Consider the following 21,301-nt stretch of genomic DNA (forward strand, 5'->3'; position numbering starts at 1 on the left):
GGAGGCGGCGGGACAATTAAAGCTGCTGATCTCTGAAGGGAAGGGGAGGAGGGATTTGGGCTGACGGACGGGGGTGTCAGTTTTCGTTTTGATCCCCGAAACGAGGTGCCGCCGCTGCAAGGGCTACTTGAGAGCGAGCCCTGAGCATTCTGCTCTCTCTCTGGATCAGACGGACCAGAGGACGCACTTCTGTGCTTCACTGCACTTCACAGTGGATATATGCACCTGCCTGTTTTTTACTCAACCCAGAGAAAACTTTTCCTCTCTTCTTTTATCTTTTTCTAGACTGATGTCAGTGATTTGTCAACACCACCTTTAAGCCTATGTAATGAACAACTCTGAGAGTTTTTTTATGTCCTTTTTGAAAGTTCCCCTCCATTGATATACTTCAGGACTGCTGGAATTCAAACCAACTGTGGAATTTATCATTCAACCTTTGAGGACCTGAATTGCATTTTGGATGTGCTTTTTCCAGGAGTGTAAGCCAAGGGAACCTTTTCAGATTTAGGAAAAAAGCGAACGTTCAATTTAAAGCAGCTGCCCTTGGTGCTCAGTCTCGGCAGCCGTTGGTCTGACGGGTTCCCTGAGGAGGACAGCGGTGCCTGAGTGCGCTGGAAGATGAAGAGGAGCGTAGCGGTGCTGTGTGCAGCCGTCATGCTGCTGCTGCTGTGCTGTGCGCTAGCATGCGCTGCCGGCACGGGCTCCAAAACTGCGCTGGCGGGCCCCGGAGCCGCGAGGGCCCAGGGAGGGCAAGGCAGGGGCCCCATGCCACGACGAAGAGAGGAGGAGCCACGCGAGGGTCGGAGAGAAGAGGGGCTCATGGATGATCCCAATGTAGAAGGAGGTGCAGTCAAGCCCAAACCAAAGGTCAAGAAGTCCCCAGAGGAGGTGTTAGCAGGTAATAACAGAAGCAGAAAATTTATTTAAAAATATGTATTTTAGTTGAATTTATATTTGTATATTAAAAGGCTTCTGTTATAATGTAGGCAGCCAAAGCAAAAGAAAACACTTCTCTAGTGTGTAAGGTGGAGAGAATGTAGGTGGAGAACAGACAGCCGTTTGTTTGGTCATATTGAGTGAGTGGAGAAATTACAGGTGTTTTCAAAATCCTCATTTCATAATGCCAGGGAAGACATCACTTGGAAACTGTTTGGCTCTAAGGCCTATGTATGCTCACTTGAAAAAGCCACCCATGGCCATCATGCATCACGTTGTGCAATCCCACAGTCCGGTACAGAAGTGTAACTGTGCCAGTTCTGACTGCCACACAGGTTGACACATTACTGATACCCAGAAGGAGGGAGAGGTGCAGTTGGCAGGGCATGTGTTTGGGTCATTGCGCTCTGGGCAGTTGGCCATCTATGCAGCATTGAATGAATAGCTCCGGCTCAGTTGGTGGACTCCAGATTGCAAAAACAAATGCATGAATAAATGAATACTTGAAACAAAGAATAGCCTACACTCTCACAAGTTAACAGAAGATGTTGCACTGATGAGACAGATTGCAATGGAAGGGGGCATTGATACAGATGAACTGGTGACAGCACGGGTGGCAGTGTAGTATAATATTCAGGGAATATTATACTACTGGGCTGGTAACCTGAAGGTTTCAGGTTTGATTCCCAGGTACCACACTGCTGTCGTACCCCTGAGAAGGTACTTAACCTGAATTGCTTCAGTATCTGTATCTGTATAAATTGATACTATGTTGAAATGCAATGCAAGTCACACTGTGAAAAAGCATCTGATGCCTGTAATGTAATGTAGGGTAATTACCTGTTTGCTAGAGTGGTTTTCTCTAGTGTAGGCTGTACTGTAGTGAATGTGGTATTCTAAATGATGGAGGGAGGAAAGACTTCAGCAGTGTAGGAGTAAACAACAAACCCAGCTGCCCCTCGCCACTAGCGCAGAGATAAGCGGGTTTCCTCTTTCCTACACCCCCCTCCTCTTTATGCCTCTTTTTCCAGTCGCAGTGAAACAGCAGAGCTCTCTGCGGTCAAACACGTGCGGGCGAGCCAGGCAAAAGAGGACTGAAAGTTTGGGGTTAAAAATTCCTCCCGCCCGTCTGCGTGTTCCCAAAAGCCCCTGATTTAAGATGCCTTTCGGCATCAAGACGTGACTAGAACTTTCATTACTGTGTTTTTCTCTGTCTGCGTGTTTTCCTTGCCTTTTTTTGCAGAGATGTTTTTAATTGTGGAAAATTTATGGGGGTTTCTTTTTTCATCTCAGTGGAAAAAGTGTGCATGGCTGAATGGCAGACAAAAGAACAGAAAGGTTCAGTCAGGGCATTTTAGTGAGTAACATATCTGCAGATGATGAGTTTATCTCCAAGCAAACATCTGTGGGATTAGCTCAGTCTCTAGGGTCAGCTCTTCTGAGAACAGCCTCAAACAGCCGATTTCCGAAACTATGTATTTTGTAACTCAGTTGGAGATTCACTAATGGATTCTAAAATGAAATGAAAGTGTTGTAATGCAATATAAGTTTGCATTCGTCTTTGAAAACACTTAATTCCCCTTTCTTTTCTTTTTGACCTATTAAGTCAGCTATTGTAGAACAAAACAACAGTCCTAAGCCCTGGTCATGGAGAGCCACAGAGTCTGCTTGTTTTTGTTGTTACTCAGCACTTAACTGATAAATCGAAACACTTAATTACAAACATTTGAAACAGCTGCAAATATAAAGTTGAAAACAAAGACCAGCGGAAACTCTAGACCCTGTGTCTCTCCTGCAACCAAATTACATAACTAAAATTATCCAAGAGAATTGCTGTCACATGTGTGCTTATGTGGGTGTGTTTGCACTGTGGTGAGTGTGTGTGTGTTTTTTGCAGATGGTGCTCATTAGAACATCATCAAATAAGATGTTTGTGAGCAATTATAAGCAATTAGTTTAGCATCCACTCCTGTAAATACCCTCTGCAGTGCATGTGAATGGGACAGCAATTCCCTACGCAGCAGTGGCTGCTGTTTTGTTCATTATCGTTAGAACCCAGCCGGGATTCATTGTGTGTTAATTAAAGTTAAAAGAACTTGAGTGACACAGCGCCCTGTGAATTGTGCATGAACATTACAATAAGTCTCTAAATGAGCTGCCGCCAAGAACTAATGTCCTTAGTTGTTACAAAGTTTCTGGGCTGCAAATTCACCACGGTTAATTAGAACTCAAGGGAAGAAAAAGTTTCCATGAAAATAAAGTCCCCTTGCACAGTTCTCTCTCTCACTCTCTCTCTCTCTCACACACACACACACACACACACAAAATCCTGCTATTAATCACTGATGTCATTAATCACACACAACTATGGAAAATGGAAAAGGCTGAAGCTGCAAATTTTTTAGAAAACCACAAATTACTGGAGCTGTGAAGGAATCAGGAAGGAAGCATAAGGGGGAGACAGAATGGCAAGTTTGATACAGAGTGTTATAAATGCTGGGCTCAATGGTATAGGATGGGCATGGAACCCATTGGAATCTCTTAGTCCAGGTTTATAGGAGGGAAAAACAAATTGTGTTTCTAATGCATTCTTGACTGATGTGGCACTGCTTCACCTCTTCAAATAGCTCCACAGTGAGTCATTCGGCACAAGGGGGGTTCAATCTGGGACACGAGTCAGCATGGCAGCCCAGGTGGAACACCAAGTGGACTTGTTGACCCTGGACTAGACCCTGATCCCAGAAATGAAGGGGAACACAGGGACGATATAGTGCAGTGAAAAAGTATTTGCCCCTTCTTGATTTCCTTTATTATTGCATATTTGTCACACTGAATGGTTTCAGATCTTCAGACAAAATTAAATATTACGCCGGGCACCCACCGCAAGCGTCGCGTAAGCGTCGCGTAAGCAGCACGGCCAAGCAGCACGGCGCGGCGCGTAGCGTGTCTCCACTGGTTCCGTAACTGGTAATAACAGTACTTCAACTACGCTTCAGTTACTCGCGTAATACGCGCGTAGTGCGCTCGCGGTCGATACGCGTGCGGTGGGTGTCCGGCTTTAGACTGAGTGAAACTGAGAAAACACAAAACATATTTTTAAAAGACTTTTTTTATAAGGCTTTGGGGCTCCACCAAACCACAGTGAGAGCCATTATCTCCAAATGGAGAACACTTGGAACAATGGTGAATCTTACCAGAAATGGTCTGCTTGTCAAAATTTCTCAAAGGTAGCAGCGAAAACTCATCCAGGAAGTCACAAAAGATCCCTGAAGAACGTTCAAAGAACTGTAGGCCTCTATAGCCTCAGCTAAGGTCAGTGCTCAAGACTCCCACAATAAGAAAGAGACTGGGCAAAAGGGATTCATGGGAGAGTAGCAAGGCGGAAACATAAATGCTCAAAAAAAGAAAAAAATTTGGGGATGATCCCCAAGCCTTTTTTGGATAATGTTTTATGGATAGGAGAGTCAAAACTTTTTTTGGAACTTTTTGGACAACATGGCTCCTATTGCTGCTGGTAGTGTAATGGTTTGGGGATACTTTGCTGCCTTGAGACCTGAACAGCTTGTCATTATTTAAGGAACTATGAATTCTGCTCTGTACCCAAAAATTCATAAGAATGTCAAATCATCTGTCCATGAGCTGAAGCTGAAGTGTAATTGGGTTATGCAGCAAGATAATGATCCAAAACACAAAAGCAAGTTCTGAATGATTGAAAATAAACTAAAGTTTTGGAGTGGACTATTCAAAGTTCTGACATGGAGATGCTGTTGCAGGACCTGAAACAAGTAGTTCATGCTTGAAAACCTACCAGTTTTTGCAAATGAAAACAGTTCCGCAAAACAGAGTGAGCTAAAGGTGGTGCAACTAGGTATTAAGTTTAAGGGGGAGATTGCTTTTTCACATGGGTGATATGGGTGTTTGATAACTTTTTCATTATATAATTGAAATAATATTTTTAAAATTTGTTCTGTGTTTCCTTTTGTTCCTTTTGTCTAATATTACATTTTGTCTCTAAAGATCTGAAATCATTCAGTGTGACAAATGCAATAATAGAGGAAATCAGGAAGGGGAAAATTCTTTTTCACAACATTGTATACATTGTATATAGCTGAATGACCCACAAGTGAAAGCATGTGTGGATGCTCCACAACGGCAATTGTTGTAATGAACACTGAGGCATGTTTAGGTAACATTGTTTGGTTCAAGGAAAGGTCTACTTCAGTGAAGTTGAAATCTAAGCAACGTGTTTTTGAGGTCATTTTTGGATTAGATGTTTTTTTTGGATGGGGTTATCTTTGAGTGAGGTTATGTTTTGGCTAAGATTGTATTTTGGTGTGGTTGTGCTTGGACAAGGTTATGGTTATATTATTTTTGGGTGAGATTGTGTTTGATTAAGGTTATTTTTAGGTGTGGTTGTGTTTGATTAAGGTTATGTTTGGGTGAGGTTGTGTTTGATTAAGGTTAAGTTTGAGCGTGGTTGTGTTTGATTAAGGTTATGTTTGGGTGTGGTTGTGTTTGATTCAGGTTAAGTTTGAGCGTGGTTGTGTTTGATTCAGGTTAAGTTTGAGCGTGGTTGTGTTTGATTAAGGTTATGTTTGGGTGTGGTTGTGTTTGATTCAGGATATATTTGGGCGTGGTTGTGTTTGATTAAGGTTAAGCATGGGCATGGTTGTGTTTGATTAAGGTTATGTTTTGGTGTGGTCGCGTTTGATTAAAGGTTATGTTTGGGTAAGATTGTGTGGCAGGCACATGCTCAGGTATGCCAAACTGTGGCTGAGCCCCTTGCAATTGCAATTCCTGCTCGTCGTCCACAATCGCAATCTCTGCCACCTCCTATTACGGTTCAGCATATGTGCCACAAAAAGGCTGTGCACGGCCCTGTTGAGTAGTGACGTTATGTCTGGGTGAGGTTTAGCCAGCCTGAGGCAGTAGAAGATTAATGTCTGGTCTTTCAGAGCGCTTTGGTTGATTTTCTCATCTGAAGTGCCCTCCAGCAGGCAAACACACCAGCCTCGACCCTCCATGCTATCACTTCTTCCTAGCACTAACACCTAATTAGATTAAACTTTTTTGTTTTCAGAACCTGTTCTTTGTTTTTGTCTATAAAGTAAAGTAAAGGAAGAAAGTAAATGTGTTGAACAATATATGTTTTAATTTGTATACACAACTGTATATACCATATTTTTCATGTACAGTATACATTTCATTTCATCATATGTGACTTCACTGCCATGGAAGTCTGCTGAGGCTTGTCGTTCCCTGAGCCCACCATAACTTTGCTTCAACAACCACAGACACATTTGCCTCTGTCTAGCCTCAGAAATATGCCAGACACACCTCAAAACAAATCAAATAAAGTCTAAACTAGTCTGGGTGTGCTTCATCCACATGCTGTGTGTCCAGGCTGAAGTAATTTGTTTTGCTCTGGGCCTTTGCAGACTTGTTTAAAAAGGTGAGAATTCATTCTAACCTCTATGGCTCTTTGTCCTTAGCTTTGGGGAAAACTTTTAAGCAAGTGTCATTTTTTTGAACTACTATTCCTACAAGTTGTCTGACATCATTTCAGTGTGTCAAAGTTGTCATAATGAATAAAACTTGAAATAAAGAAGGGGGGGGGGGGGGTAGACTGACTTTTGATGTTCCTTTAGTGAACACATAAAACCTTTGACCATTACATAAAATTAATACTTTCTATATACCATGCCAACTTACCTCAGACCCCCTCCCAAAAAAGGATAAAACTCAACACATTGCACTCAACCCGAACATGTCTCCATCTCTTCATCATCTGCCACACAACATAGCCCCTAGCTGCGCATCCGAGTTCTGAGTTCTTCAGTACCACCCAGGCTCGAATGGCCAGTGTTGCTGCTGGAGTTTGACAAAGCCTGCTAGGCCTTTGGCTCCATTAAGGGCTTTGGTCCCCTTTCCTCAGAAAGCATATTTTAGCAACATGGGTTCTACAATCATTCAAATAACACATATTTGAATTAGAATTTTAGTATGCTAATGAATCAAGGTGTGAGCTAGAAATAAATATCTAACACACTATGTCTCAGGGGAATTTCACATTGCTTATGCATTTCAATGTCTGACACTCTCCTCAGGGGTGATTTTCAAGCCTGTCATGGCAACAAAAACATTGTGTTTGCCATAAGAGCAGTACGTTGAAGATCATCGGAGGAGGATAGTGAAAAATCTTTGATAAATCATCAAACTATAAAACAGAGATGAGCATAAAACGAAAGTATACAACCAAATTGCCTTGCCCTACATATGCTAAGTTCTCCTCATTCTTCCGGTTAATCTTTTTTAAGTTGTCCTGGTAAGGAATTATTTTCATACGAATGTCCTGATTATTGAACACTGATATATTTACAATAGCTGGGCCAAAGAGCACCTGGTGATACTATTCTTTTATTCCAAAGCTGTGATGTGCATCTGTATGCATACAATATGGTACAATATAAAGATCATTAATTGAAATGTTACTGTCTTATAGCACAGTTAACAGGAAAATAATTTGTGTTAAATTAATTCTGATATGTCTGTTATGTCGACTCTAACAGCGTTTAAACCATGTTTATACATGTCCATTAGGTATAATATGAACTCTGTTTGAGTTCAAAGAGCTCTATCTACCATAGTTGATTTTATACTGAACCTTATACCTAACCATGAACCATGTGTTAGAACACCATAACATAGTTCAATGTGGACATTTTTGAAAACTTGAGAGTGTTTACACAAAATTTTTATATATTGCAATAATTTGTATATTTACCCATATCATATATTTTCAGTATATTCAGTTTTCACATGGAAAAAAGTGACATCAAATTTGTGTTTTGTTTCCCTTTAAGCTGTAGCGTTCCAATGTGCATCTTTATAAAGTACCTACACTCTTAGTAAGGGGGTTCTGAAAAGGTTATTTGGCTTGTCTCCACAGAGGAATGCTTTTTAGCTGTTTATGAAACCCTCTATGGTAGGTGTGAAAAGTGTGAACGCTACCAGATTTTACCTAACAAAGAACCCTTGAACTAGATGTGGCTCCTCTTTGGAGACACAGAGGAGCCTTTTCCAACCCTGTCTGGTGATAGTGTACTTCAACAGCTATGATTGACTATCCCCTCAAGGGGAAGTTTCTAGAGCCAGACAAGGCGTGCCTTCTTTAAAATGTGCACTTTCAGAGAGAGCATCTTTCATTGGGCCTTCAGCCAACTCAGTTCCACTGATGACAGATAAATCATGATGCATTGATTGGGTTGCTCAATACCATACTATCCCCCCCCCCCCCACACCACCCCTCTCCTCTTGGATTCCTGGGTAGTGATTCATTTTATCAAGTTGTGCCCACAAAATCTTGCAACATGGAGCTTTGCTCTGTCCTGAAAGCAGCAGGAGCAGCTCAATGTCTCAGGTAGATTCTCAGGAGCACTTCCTTAAAGGCTATAGATTCCCTGGGTTCACGTTTTAGCAATGTTTGAATGATTGATGTGTTTTTCCTGCTGTTCCTTTCTTAACCACTCTCATTCCCACCACCCCCCCTCCCCCACACCTCCACTCACAACCCCACCCTCCACCTTCGCCGATTCCCAGCCAAAGCCAAGAAAGCAGCCGAGAAGGAGGCCAAGGCTAAGAAGCAGAAGGCCCCCAAGCCCACAAAGAAACCAAAGCCACCAAAGCCGACCAAAAAACCCAAGCCACCAAAACCAACCAAGAAGCCCAAGGCCCCCAAGACCACCAAGGCAACCAAGAAGGTGACTGAGCAACCAGAGGAGGCTGAGGTGACCAAGCAACCAAAGGAGGACAATCAGCCCAAGAAGAGACCCCTGACCAGACAGACTAGCCTGGAGGAGGAGGAGGAGCGGCTTCTAATCGAGCTGGGCTGGGACAAGCGTATGTACTACCCCTTTTACAACATCCACCCCTACATCCAATACTGTACCCTGTACCCCTCTACAACCTCTAGCTCTCCACTTGTCTACTCCCTCCACCTGTCATACTACTCCTGTACCCTTACCCTCCACCCCATACCACTCCACTCCCTCTATTTCTTTACCCCTCTCCTCCCTTCACCGTTCTACCTGCCTGTCATACATAAAGGCTGTCTTAACTAGTGTTTAAGTCTTGTAATGAGACTTCAAATCTTATTTTAACTTGTTTTAAGTTACTGTTTGCTCGGCAAGTGAAAGTTTCTTTTGGCAAATCTGTCTCACCTCATTCATTATATTTTTGCATTATTTAACAAAAAAGTCATAAAAATAAAATTTTAAGTCTAAATATAAGCCTTTTAGTAGCAGACAAGTTGAAAATTATCTACTTGCATTGAGCTGCAGATTGCTGTGCAAATACACATGTACTGTAAAGTAGTTGGCTCCAAATACACAGTCACTGTGATCCCAGTGTGTGCCACAAGTGGTCTTTTCTATAAATTGTTGTATATTCATAGTGCACACATAGAAATACTAACACTTTCCAAGTCAATAACCTGTTTGGACAGACCGTGGGGAACACAGGAGTCATAGCAAATGCTGACATGTGAACCTGTTAACGGGTCACATGTGAATGCAAGCCAGAAGCCTTTGATTGTTTGTGACATATATTGCTTTGTCTCATTAGTGATCCCCACAGTTGCACAAAAAGAACCAGAGGAGAAACCCGTTTATCCAGAGAAACCATTTCACTCAGAGCCAGGTAAGAGCCTCCACAGTGTTCCATCCAACTTAAGTGCATGGCTGTTGTGTGGGTAGTTGTGCAGATGCAGAAGGAAACTAGATCCTTTCCATTCCTAATGCGACAGAGTGGAATATAGTGATCAGTGTTCCAAATTCAGACAGGTTCCAGAACCACAAGGCTGTACATTCTCATCTAATTCTCACTTTCATTTCAGTTTTTGCTTTCTGATTCCCATTTCCCAATTCTGATTCCAATTCCAATTTTAAAAATCGATATAAATCACTTGATAGACAGTTCAACGGTTTATCCTCACCCCAGGTGCCTTTTGCAGATATGTTTTAATTAATATTTGCTTATAAAACTGGCTCCCACTGTATTGGAAAACCGAATGGGTTCTCCATTTTGGCTCCCAATGACATATACTTCAGGACATGGTGACCAGGATGGTTGCCAGATTGTGTTATCATCATACCCATAGTAGTGAGGTGAAAAGGATTGTTTTGAAGAGGCAAGGAGCTTACTGCATATAGGAGTTGCTCTCTGATGTCCCACATCACAGAAGGGTAAAATTATCATACAGTACCACCAAAGACTAGGCCCTTTTGCAAGGTGGACTATCAGGCTACAATACTGTTTTGACCAGTGCCACCCCCATGACATATTCAGTTGCTAAATTAATAAAATATGGTGTGCAAAATGTTTAAATCAGTGGTGGAAATGGTGATAAACGTATATGAATGCCTCATTTTGCTTTCCTGAATACCAAAGCTCAAAGTCACTCCAGCAAGTTTATTTGGCGCTGTCATTATTACCCATGGTGCTGTTGTTCAAGGCTTCTTGTTTTTTTTGCAGTGGAGCCAACACAACCAGGGACTGTGACCAAGAAGCTGAAATCTGAAGAGGAACGTGACTACTGGGATGCAAAATGTATGTTTTAAGCTTAAACTTTATGAAAAGGAAGGACCTCTACAGCAGTGGCCCTTAATCCCTGTCATGGAGAGATACTGGGTCAAACAAAAAACAAACAAACAATAAACTGCAGCTCTTTGGGTCCAGGGTTAGGGACCTTTGTTTGCAGCTATAAGGTCTTCAACTGCACATGCAATGAGAGGGCATGGTGCTGTAAGACAAAGGCTATGCAGCCATTTCACAGTGTCCCGTTTTCCCTTCTGACAGATGAAGTGCCAGAACCCTTCCCTGATTACAAGGAGGCCTTCCCCACAGAGAAGTGGCACCACCCTGCCCCAGGTGAGTGGCATTGTGGGTAAGGGGTAGGAGGGGCTGGGGTTGTTAGAGGGCAGTGATGAGTGATGGGGTTCGGCTTTTCTCTTGGAACATCATAATTTGAGGGAAGGGTTAGGGTTAGCTAACCTCATGGATTGCAGGCAGCTTTCTAATTGGGATTACAGTGCAAACCCCGTTCACAAAACTGGCAAAAGCACATTTGGGGGGAAGAGGGGATGATTTGGCGGTGAGGGAGCTCCAAGGTCACATTTTAGGGGAATTTTTGCCTGCCTGGGAGATGAGGTGGGCAGTCTCATCAAGCTGCTGATATGCTCACGGGAAAAAACTGCAGGTGTAATCACAGAGCAGGCAGCTGACAATGGCACAGCTGGGATGGAGCCACTGAGGCGGGCTGGAATGAAGGCCACATGCTGTGGTGGACTGAGCCAAGAAGCTGCTGTATACTTCCCTGCTGTATGACACTCTAGGATAAATAAATTACTGGGGGACTGAGGAGGGGGGCCTCCACAGGCTGCAAATTGAACACAGAGAGAGAAATGCGGAGTCACGCAGGTGACGTGATTTGTGATTGTTATACTGGAGAATATTCAGACTTGGTGGATGAAGCCTAGTCTATTAGAATGAGCCATTGTTATGAACTAGCACTGAACAACTGAGGGCTGATGTGTGTGATCGTATATGTTCATACAAAAATGAGCTTAATTTTCAAAACAAGTATGCACTACTGCTGGTTCATGATGAATACGTGCACTGTCTATTGGTCAGAAATATAAAATAAAAGACTGGGTTTATCAAACAGTAAATGGCAGAAATTGACACCAAATCCCCAAACAGTTTGGCCCTTGTTACCCACTTTCAGTATCTCCAGTCAAATCATGGTAGTGGAGTGCAGCACTTTTTGTGTTGGGTTGATGATGAATTAGTTGTGTTTCGGATATGCCGGCCTTCTGCTGTTCTGAAAATGTAGCATCCTTGGAAGCCAACAGTATGAAGTGGATATTTTCTGTGTCACATATGTATAGTTGATTCTTCCATTTCTTCAGGCACAGTTGCCGGTTTGTCTCTTCTTTGATGTTACGTTTGCTCTCATAAATCTATTGAATGCAACGAATGTACATGTAAGTGACTTTTAACAAGAGCATCTTCAAAATGAATGGCTGCACATCGATCTACAATTTTTGGCACAAATTATTCTAACACTTTTTGGTTTTATCTAGAGGGGACAACAGCTCCACCCTATATTGGCCCATGGTATGACGAATATGATTATGGTGACAGTATGTACCTCACTCTGTATCCATACTACAACACACACACACACAGACACACACGCAGTATAGTCTCAATGATAACAATAACCCAGATAGCAAGTGACACTGGGCTAGATCTGTACTGATTCTGGCCCAAAGTCACCACTGCCAGATCAAAATCTGCGCAGATCCAGCCAGGAGCTGCTTGCTATCTGGGAAGCTATGAATATAATTATTGCTATATTAACATAGAAATGTTTTTTTGTTGGCATTAGTTGGATAATCTAGGTAATTTCAATAATAAATCATGAACATAATAAAATAAATGGTGCAATATAGGTGCATGCTGAGGTTGAGTCACACCATGCATGGGATGAGCGCTGAACATTCTGTATCTGCACCTGGACCAATCATGGCTCTCTGTTTCCACAGTCACTGAAAAGAAGCTTGAAGAAGAGAGAGAACGGGCAAGAAAAGAGAAAGAGGAAAGAGGTATGGATCCTTTATTTAGTTAATATTCTACAATAACTGAATTACAGAGTAACTTTATCCTATAAAAAACTAAATGGGCCTAATTGTGTTGTAATAAAGCCACTTCAACCTCTAATTTACTGCATCTGTTATATGAATTCAAAGGAACATTGCCCACTTATTTGGCTTGGCTGCTACACATTCTCTTCTCTAACTTAGTTTGGCAAGTTAGCTTTGTTGCTGAACTCACCAAACTGTGTTTGTGCAGACAATTGTTTGTCAAAATTAAGGAAAAAACATCGGTTGAATCCAAGCTTCAGACTCCTTTAACTAGTCTGACTGTACACTTTATAGATCTATCTACTTATCTATTAAACACCAAATCAGCATTGGTAAGTAGGTTTGTTTGTTTTATTATTTGAGAAGGAAAGACTTGAATAAAAGAAAATGATCTGCTGTTGGAGTTCCTCCCTCTTTCTCAGAGGCCTTTAGTACAGAAGGAAATGTTTGAGATGCAAGTGAATCATACCATGCTGTGCCCACATGTCACAGCAATGTGATGTGAGAGCTACACTGTTTGGACTTGGACAGAGAACAAAAGTGAAAACACTGTCAAATAGCGGGAAATAATGACAGTGCGTTAGTGCGATTGAGGAGTGGAAGGCCAGAGGGAGCACGCTGGAATGTGGACGGATGAAAACATTTTAAAAGCTGCAGGAGTGGGAGAAAAGAAAAGAGAGAGGAAGTGAGAGTCAGGGTAAGAAGTGTGTGTTAGAGAGAAAGAGGTAAGGAGGGAATACAGGATGTGTTTTAAAGTTTATGATTTGCGTGTGCATGTGTGTATGAGAGAGGGAGTGTGTGAGGAAACAGAGGGAGATATTAAATCAGATGAGTGAGGGAAAGAGGGAATGAGGGAGGCCAGGCAATTCTTGAGAGAGCATTGCCTGGCTTTAATTAAATATAAGAACTTGTCCAGAGTTACATAAGAAGAGATAGAGAGAGTGTGTGTGTGAGAGAGATAGAGAGAGAGAGAGGCAGAGAGAGAAAGAGAAGGAGAGACAGCAGCTGGTGCCACGTGTTGCTTCCTCATATTGTTCGGTTAGAGACAGATAGAACACTCCCCCTCCGCTCTCACTATCACATAGGGTTCCCCTCATGGAGCTCAGAGCAGCCCCCGTTTTTGGGGATATGCCATTCCTTCAGTGTGATGCACAGGAAATGAGGTCAGAAACCATATACTGCGAAAAACAGTCCAGATCTACATGTGTGTGCCAGATGCAACCTCTGTTTTGTCACGTGAAACGGTGTATGCAGACAGAAATATATCACTGCCATGCAGCTAGTCCCGTATGTCATGAACAATCCCACCTTCACTTTTGAAGACTGTTATCGGGTCCTTTTCAAGGCTGCGCTGCTAACTCACAGCACTCATGTCATGCAGTAAATGGTTCAGTCTTCCTCATCTGTCCATTTAAGGAAGGCCCCAACCAGTTCTCAACTGTTGTGTGTGAGGGCACAAAAAATACACAACCCAATTTTTTGTCAGCATATTTTTGCTTCGTTTTTTTTTTTTTGCCATTCTGTTACATTCACACAAAGATACACACATCATCATCATCAAGGCAGTCCATTGTTTGCTGATGAGGGTAAGCAGGTGCTCAGTAGGGTGGGGGTGCGTGGTAGGGGAGGGAGGTGTGGGTTTAGGGTCCCCCTGCTGCAGTTGATGCCATTTGATGTGGTTGTGAAGCTAAGAGTGGGTTAAATTTGAACTTCTCGCTGACAGCTGTGCTCGAGCACGTGGACTGAAATATTTTCCTCCTGTTGCTTTTTACAGCTGAGAAACAAAAGAAGATGTGGGAGGAGGAAGAGAAAGCCAGAGAGAAACAGACCCCAGTCTTTACAGAGCCAAAGAGTAAGAGCCAAGCCTTTTCATCATACGCTGACTCCAAACGCCACCTCATGAGAGACATAAGGATGTGTCTGAAACCTTCATCATGATGTTCAAAGAAATTTTATCAGTATGGGGTTTTAACAACTTTTATCCTGTTTCTCCTCCTGAATTGAAATGGAATATGTATTGTTTAGACCCCAGGCTTTTAGCCAGAGGTCAGAGAAGGTACTGTAGGAGCACAATATACCCCCCCCCCCACCCCCAGTCCACAATAGTAATCTCTTACTCCTCAAGGCAGAGGGAACTATTACCTGCCTCTGACCTCCAAAGTTGAATTAAAGTGGCACACTTACAATAGATTGCAGTTGCTGACCTCTACTTCTCGATAGGTACAAGCTTCTTCCAGAAGGGGCTCTGAGTCACTGTAGTTTTCACTGTAGAAACGCTCTATTGTTCCCAGCTGTGCTGTGTATTCCAGCTGGAAATACAAAGGAAATCGCAGAGTCATCAGGGAATTTTTTTGGAAGAGGTGCTATTTTTGTCCAGACCTATCATTGATACTTGAGTCATGGTGATGCTGCAATATTTCCTCAAGATATCTGAAGAGAGGAATCTCTATATTTACAATTTCCAAATTAACCACTTAGCAGATGCTTTTAGCCTAACAACTTACAGAAGTGCATTTATCATGGCTAGAAAACCACCAATAAAGCTTGAGGTGAGTAATGTGAAAATCAAATCAATTCTACAGTAGAGATGAATGCCCCAAATAAAGAGACTGGTTTGGTTTAAAGAAACATTAATTGAGGTCTGAAAAGGAACAGCTGAAGATTGCAGAAAACAGCCAGGCTGGTCTTCCCAGGCCACTTTCAGAAGCTCTGAGACAGAAAGCAGGTTTCACTGCGAGGATGAGAGCTCTTTTCCACGATCACTGGACTTCTGCTGTACATGAGGGGAAACAGAGATAGGAAGAGACAGTGATTTTAATAATACCTTTTTTGGGACATTCTTCAGGAACAGAATTTACATAAACTATATGCAAAAACCAACAAAAACAAGCCCAAACAACCCCTGTCCCCCAGTAGACTCAACCACCCAATTCAGACCCAATTCTGAGGGTAAGGAGGTCCCATCACTGAGGTAAACTGAGCACAAAACCTTCCCCAGTCCCCACACCTCCATAAAACATGCTAAATTGTCCAGTATGTGGTAAGCATGCCTGAGCAGCCAGCATCCCCAACATCATATTCTTGGGATCCACTGACCCCAGCTTCCAGGCATGATTTTCCCTTGTTTTCCAAATGACTAACTTTGCTAACCCAGACAAATAGTACGAGAGAGAGAGAGAGAGAGAGTGTGTGTGTGTGTGTGTGTGTGGAGGGGGGGTGCAGCTGAGGTTTGGCAGGGACTGCTTCGTCTTTGGCTCGAGTGAACCCTTGGCTCTTCTTTCCCTCTGAACGTCCACAGTGGAAGTAAACATTGTAAAACTGAACACAGCTTAACACCTCGAATGTTCTCAGCTACTCTAACAAGCTTTGGATATCTGTGAGACCCATTTTCTTGCCTTTGTGGGCTCATATAAAGGGAAAGAATAATCTGCTGACAAACTGTAGAGTCATGGCTCAGCAAAACCACTCATCTGCGGGAATATATTGGCTTCATTACAACTTTTGTCTTGTGGCCTTTGAAATGAATTTTTTACATGCTGAGTAAGTCAGTCAACATTTTATTTGTGAAAGCTAAGCTCAGCAATACTCCCTACCCTCATAATTATAACCAGATACACCCATCGCCCTCCTTTCCAAAAATATTAAAATACAAGCTTGCTGATTGGCTCATGCACTGTAGTGCGTAGACAAGCCTCACAACCTCGGATTGAATCCAGACCACGCCAGTGCTGACATAGCAGTGGTGCTTAGCAGTAGTTTGTGCTGTGAAAAGAAGCAGGCTAGCAACACCACATGTTTTAGAGGGGAACTATGAATGGCTAAACTCTCTTGAATCAGCAGTGGGGGTTTGCACATTAAAACAGATGCAGCTGCAGACCAAATTCCAAATTAGGGTCAGAATTGGACATGTTCAGCCCCCCACACAAAAACAAGTTTGTGATAAAGGTTATAAAGGTCAGACAACAGTGTCTCTCTCTCTCCTGCCCCCTCCTCCAGAGTGCCCCCCTCTTGGAATGGAGTCCCACCGTGTGGAGAACGACCAGCTCCTAGCCTCCTCCATGTCCCACCATGGCCTCAGCCCACAGAGAGGACGCCTGAATATGCAGGTGCAGACCCACACCCCCATACACAGCTATAGCCCCACCCACATGAACAGCTATACCCCTACCCACATACACAGCTATAGCCCCACCCACATACACAGCTATAGCCACACCCTCATACACAGCTATAGCCCCACCCCCATACACAGCTATAGCCTCACCCCCATATACAGCTATAGCCCCACCCACATACACAGCTATAGCCCCACCCCCATACACAGCTATAGCCTCACTCCCATACACAGCTATAGCCACACCCTCATACACAGCTATAGTCTCCACCCCATACACAGCTATAGCCTCACCCCCATACACAGCTATAGCCCCACCCACATACACAGCTATACCCCTACCCACATACACAGCTATAGCCCCACCCACATACACAGCTATAGCCACACCCTCATACACAGCTATAGCCCCACCCCCATACACAGCTATAGCCTCACCCCCATACACAGCTATAGCCCCACCCACATACACAGCTATAGCCACACCCCCATACACAGCTATAGCCCCATCTGGCCTTGTCATCAGCCTTACCCCCCAAACATCTGACCGGCTCTCTCTGAGACTGATTCAGCTAGAAATTTCCCGCAGGGTTCGGACAAGGAAGACGACATATATGGGGGAGCCTGGTGTGCGGAGACTGAGGAGAAGGACCACTGGTTCGAAGTGGATGCCCGACGGGAGGTGCAGTTCACTGGGGTCATTACCCAGGGCAGGGACTCCCAAATACAGTAAGGAACTCCCTGTTCCCCTCTGTCCAGGGCACAGTACAGCATGGCCCTTCTGATGATTTTCAGACCAAAGTGTTTGATTTTCACAGTAGAATGAATGAATGTACAGTAATAACAATAATGATCGCAATGGTTTACACTTGTATAGTGCCTCAGAGGACCTCAAAGCAATTTCCAGTGAAGGGGAGCAAGGAAAATGTCATTCTTATGGATATGGAATATACAGAAAATAGATTGAAATAAAATATAAAGCACTGGCATAAGTTATGAAAATACTGCATTTATAAAAAATATTTGGATAATTAACACAATATTTCAGCTTGTACATATATTTTTTTGTCCAGTGTTTTCCCACATAAAATGACAATATTCAAGTTGAGAAAACAATCTTTTGGCTCGTATACTTTATTTTATAGAGCTTCTATCCTTGGTATATGAACTCAGATGGGATACTGGAGCAGGAAGAAGTGAGTTTTTAATGCTGATCGTGCTCTTGTGTCTGTGACACACCTTTTTCTCTCTCCGTTTTATCCAGTGATGATTTCGTCACCTCCTACTTTGTGGCCTTCAGCAACGACAGTCGTGACTGGACAGTTCTCCATGATGGATATGCTGAGTGGGTGAGTCTACAGAAGGAACACCCTCTCATTACAAATGCTTATTCAATTAATTTCAATCAAAGGACGATGTATACAGCTCACACCCCAAGGATTTATCAGCTATGGACCAGTTTTACAATATCCTGGTTTATGTAGTCCTCTGCGGTTTTTAATGCACATGACATCTTGATGTTACATTAATTAATGTACATGTGTATTGTTAATTATGAAATAAGCAAACTTAAAAAATGCATCTTCTGCTGCTATGTACAGTTTACCTTTTTGGACTCTCCTGAATTGACAAAAATTTTATTATTTACTTTTTAATGTGCATCTACTGTAATAGCAAAGTTTAGAAGAATTGTGTGTGTGATGTTAGGAAGTACATACTGTGTACATACCTGTCAGTCACATTGCTGTGGGGTTCAATAACATCGCCCCATTGTCCCTGCCCCTGCCGTCTCCCCACAGCTCTTTTTTGGTAATGTGGACAAGGACACGCCCGTGATGTCCCAGCTTGCGGAGCCAGTGGTGGCGCGCTATATGCGCGTCCTGCCGCAGAGCTGGAACGGCAGCCTGTGCATGCGGCTGGAGTTCATGGCCTGTCAGCTGCCCAGTGAGTCCCCGCCCACATCAGAGTCCCGCCCACTGCTCCGCCCACCAACAGACCTGACACAGACCCACCAACAATCTGGACACATACTTCCTGTGGCTTTTACAACATATAAAGTGTCAGATACGAACAATAATAAAATTAATATGATTTGAATGGCGTATATGTTTACATTGATTGAACAATTCTGCATGGATGGCTAGAATTATAATGACCTACCTGTAACTCCTCCTTCCTCAGATGAGTTCCATTCATTAATTTCCTCATAACCATGTACTCCTGTCCCTGCAGGCTTCTTTCAGACTGAAAATGAGGTCACGCCCATCGATGATTTAGACTTCAGGCACCACAACTACAAGGAGATGAGACAGGTGAGGGAGCCTATTCAGCCAAGAGCGTAGGGAATATCAGGAGGCAGTGCAGCCTGATGGATAGGGTTAGGCTTGTAACAAAGAGGTTGCACCCTTGAGCAAGTTACTTAACCAGAATTGCTTCAGAAAAGTTTCTAATTGTATAAACAGATTGCATGTGAAAGAAATTATAAGATGACTATGCTTCAGTCTCCGCATGTGAAGTGTCCAATCTTGTCTCAGAAGGGCTGGCTTTTGTACTTGCCCAGTATGAATAATGGGTCTAGTTATGGCTGAAATTCTGAGTCACAAGCGGGACTGCACTAACCTTCACCTTCCATGTCTGGACACCCCAGCTGATGAAAGTGATCAACGAGGAGTGTCCCAACATCACCAGAATTTACAACATTGGCAAGAGCTTCCAGGGGCTGAAGATCTATGCCATGGAAATCTCTGACAACCCAGGAGAGCATGAGACAGGTGGCTGTTGTGAAAACATTGTGTCGTCAGCCCATTCAGACCATCGCTGACCTTCACTCCTGTTTCAGTTAACCTCAGGCGGCTTCTGAGCGACGTTTCTCTCTCCGACAGGCGAGCCTGAGTTCCGCTACACAGCCGGTCTCCATGGGAACGAGGCCTTGGGGCGGGAGCTGCTGTTGTTGCTCATGCAGTTCCTGTGTAAGGAGTACAAGGACGGCAATCCCAGAGTGCGCCGCCTGGTGAACGGAGTGCGCATCCACCTGGTTCCCTCGCTCAACCCTGACGCCTACGAGCTGGCCTACGAGATGGTCAGGGAGCCTGTCCTGTCTGTTTATACAAAATCACTGAGTGATGCATGGCTATATTTGTGAGCATGTGTATATCCATATACTTCTGCACATTTCGGTGTTTTTTATGGTACATACTTTTGTTGTATATTATGTATCTGTGCATTTTTGTGTAAGAGCATCCATGTATGTATATACAGTATGTGTATTTGTCTTTGTGTGAGTTATGGGTTATAAAACCTTTTATGTCCACTAGGGTTCTGAATTGGGGAACTGGGCCTTAGGCCACTGGACAGAAGAAGGATACGACATCTTCCAGAACTTTCCTGACCTCAACAGCATCCTTTGGGGGGCAGAGGACAGAGGCTGGGTGCCACGCATTGTCCCCAATCACCACATTCCCATCCCAGAGAACTTCCTGTCACTAAACAGCTCGGTGAGTCAGCCCACAGAGGGGTGAGATGGACCTTGGATGCATTTAGGCTTTCTATACAATGCTCCATTGGTCTGGTATAGAGTTGTGTCAGCAGATACAGGGTCGGTGTTAGGGAGAATTGTTTGTTCAGCGCTGCCCAAAATGACTGTGTCATGAAAGGGACTTTTCTTTAAGTCTTGAAAATAGACCCATAGACCACATGGCTCAGCATCTCTTCACACAACATTTTCTGGGTGCTTTTCACAATGATTCAGTCCAACTAATTATTCACAGGTCTATTTCAAAACCAGTTTCCATTCAGCTGCTATGGAATATATTTCATGGCCAGACAACTAAATATTTGTTTAGTATTCTGTTTTCAGAGAAATGAGCAAGCTGTAATTTCCATTGGCTGAAAATTTAGGCAAAGTATTTAAATCATTGAGCAGTACATTAAAACGCATGCATGCATGTAATATACTTAGACAGGGAATTTAGTTTTGTGTGCGTGTGCTAGTGTGTGTCTCTGTGTATGTGTCACAGGTTGCTGTTGAGACCAGAGCCATCATTACCTGGATGGAGAGGAACCCCTTTGTCCTTGGGGCCAACTTGCAGGGGGGGGAGAAGGTGGTGGCATACCCCTTTGACATGCAGCGTCCACCTAGGGCCGTGGTGGACACCCGGGGGGGGCGGCGCCGGGGCCGCCAGGAGGAGTATGAATTAAACGAGGAGACGTGGGCACGGATCCAGTGGCAAAACCAGGGCGAGCTGCGGGAGACGCCTGATGAGGCCATGTTCCGCTGGCTGGCCACGTCCTACGCCTTCAGCCACCTCACCATGACCGAGACCTACCGTGGAGCCTGCCACACTGATGACATCACTGGCGGCCAGGGCATCATCAACCGTGCCAGTTGGAAGCCTGTTGTGGGCAGTGAGTTCAGACAGAGCAGAATCGATAGGCTGGGAGGCTCCTAGGTGGCTAATAGACTGCTTTTGGGGTTGAATCTTAGCTAATACACTGGAAAGACTTTGGTGGCAAACCCTGTTAATACACTGATTTGGGTGGCTAGTCC

At 43.6% G+C, this 21,301-nt stretch overlaps 1 protein-coding gene across 1 annotated transcript in view; it reads left to right on the forward strand.

The window, feature by feature from the left end:
• aebp1a (AE binding protein 1a) overlaps positions 1-21,301 on the forward strand; it is a 24,236-nt gene continuing 2,935 nt past the window's right edge. Inside the window, exons 1-17 of the mRNA XM_064307155.1 lie at positions 1-898; positions 8,536-8,835; positions 9,559-9,633; positions 10,468-10,542; positions 10,792-10,863; positions 12,078-12,137; positions 12,543-12,602; positions 14,416-14,493; positions 16,638-16,747; positions 17,345-17,484; positions 18,020-18,104; positions 18,555-18,699; positions 18,988-19,067; positions 19,403-19,526; positions 19,638-19,834; positions 20,070-20,249; positions 20,772-21,159. Of these exons, the coding sequence (XP_064163225.1) occupies positions 619-898; positions 8,536-8,835; positions 9,559-9,633; positions 10,468-10,542; positions 10,792-10,863; positions 12,078-12,137; positions 12,543-12,602; positions 14,416-14,493; positions 16,638-16,747; positions 17,345-17,484; positions 18,020-18,104; positions 18,555-18,699; positions 18,988-19,067; positions 19,403-19,526; positions 19,638-19,834; positions 20,070-20,249; positions 20,772-21,159 (2,449 nt within the window). The 5' untranslated portion in view covers positions 1-618. The remainder of the gene's footprint in view (positions 899-8,535; positions 8,836-9,558; positions 9,634-10,467; positions 10,543-10,791; positions 10,864-12,077; positions 12,138-12,542; positions 12,603-14,415; positions 14,494-16,637; positions 16,748-17,344; positions 17,485-18,019; positions 18,105-18,554; positions 18,700-18,987; positions 19,068-19,402; positions 19,527-19,637; positions 19,835-20,069; positions 20,250-20,771; positions 21,160-21,301) is intronic.

Source organism: Anguilla rostrata, chromosome 14, assembly GCF_018555375.3.
Source record: "Anguilla rostrata isolate EN2019 chromosome 14, ASM1855537v3, whole genome shotgun sequence".
Lineage (NCBI taxonomy): Eukaryota > Metazoa > Chordata > Actinopteri > Anguilliformes > Anguillidae > Anguilla > Anguilla rostrata.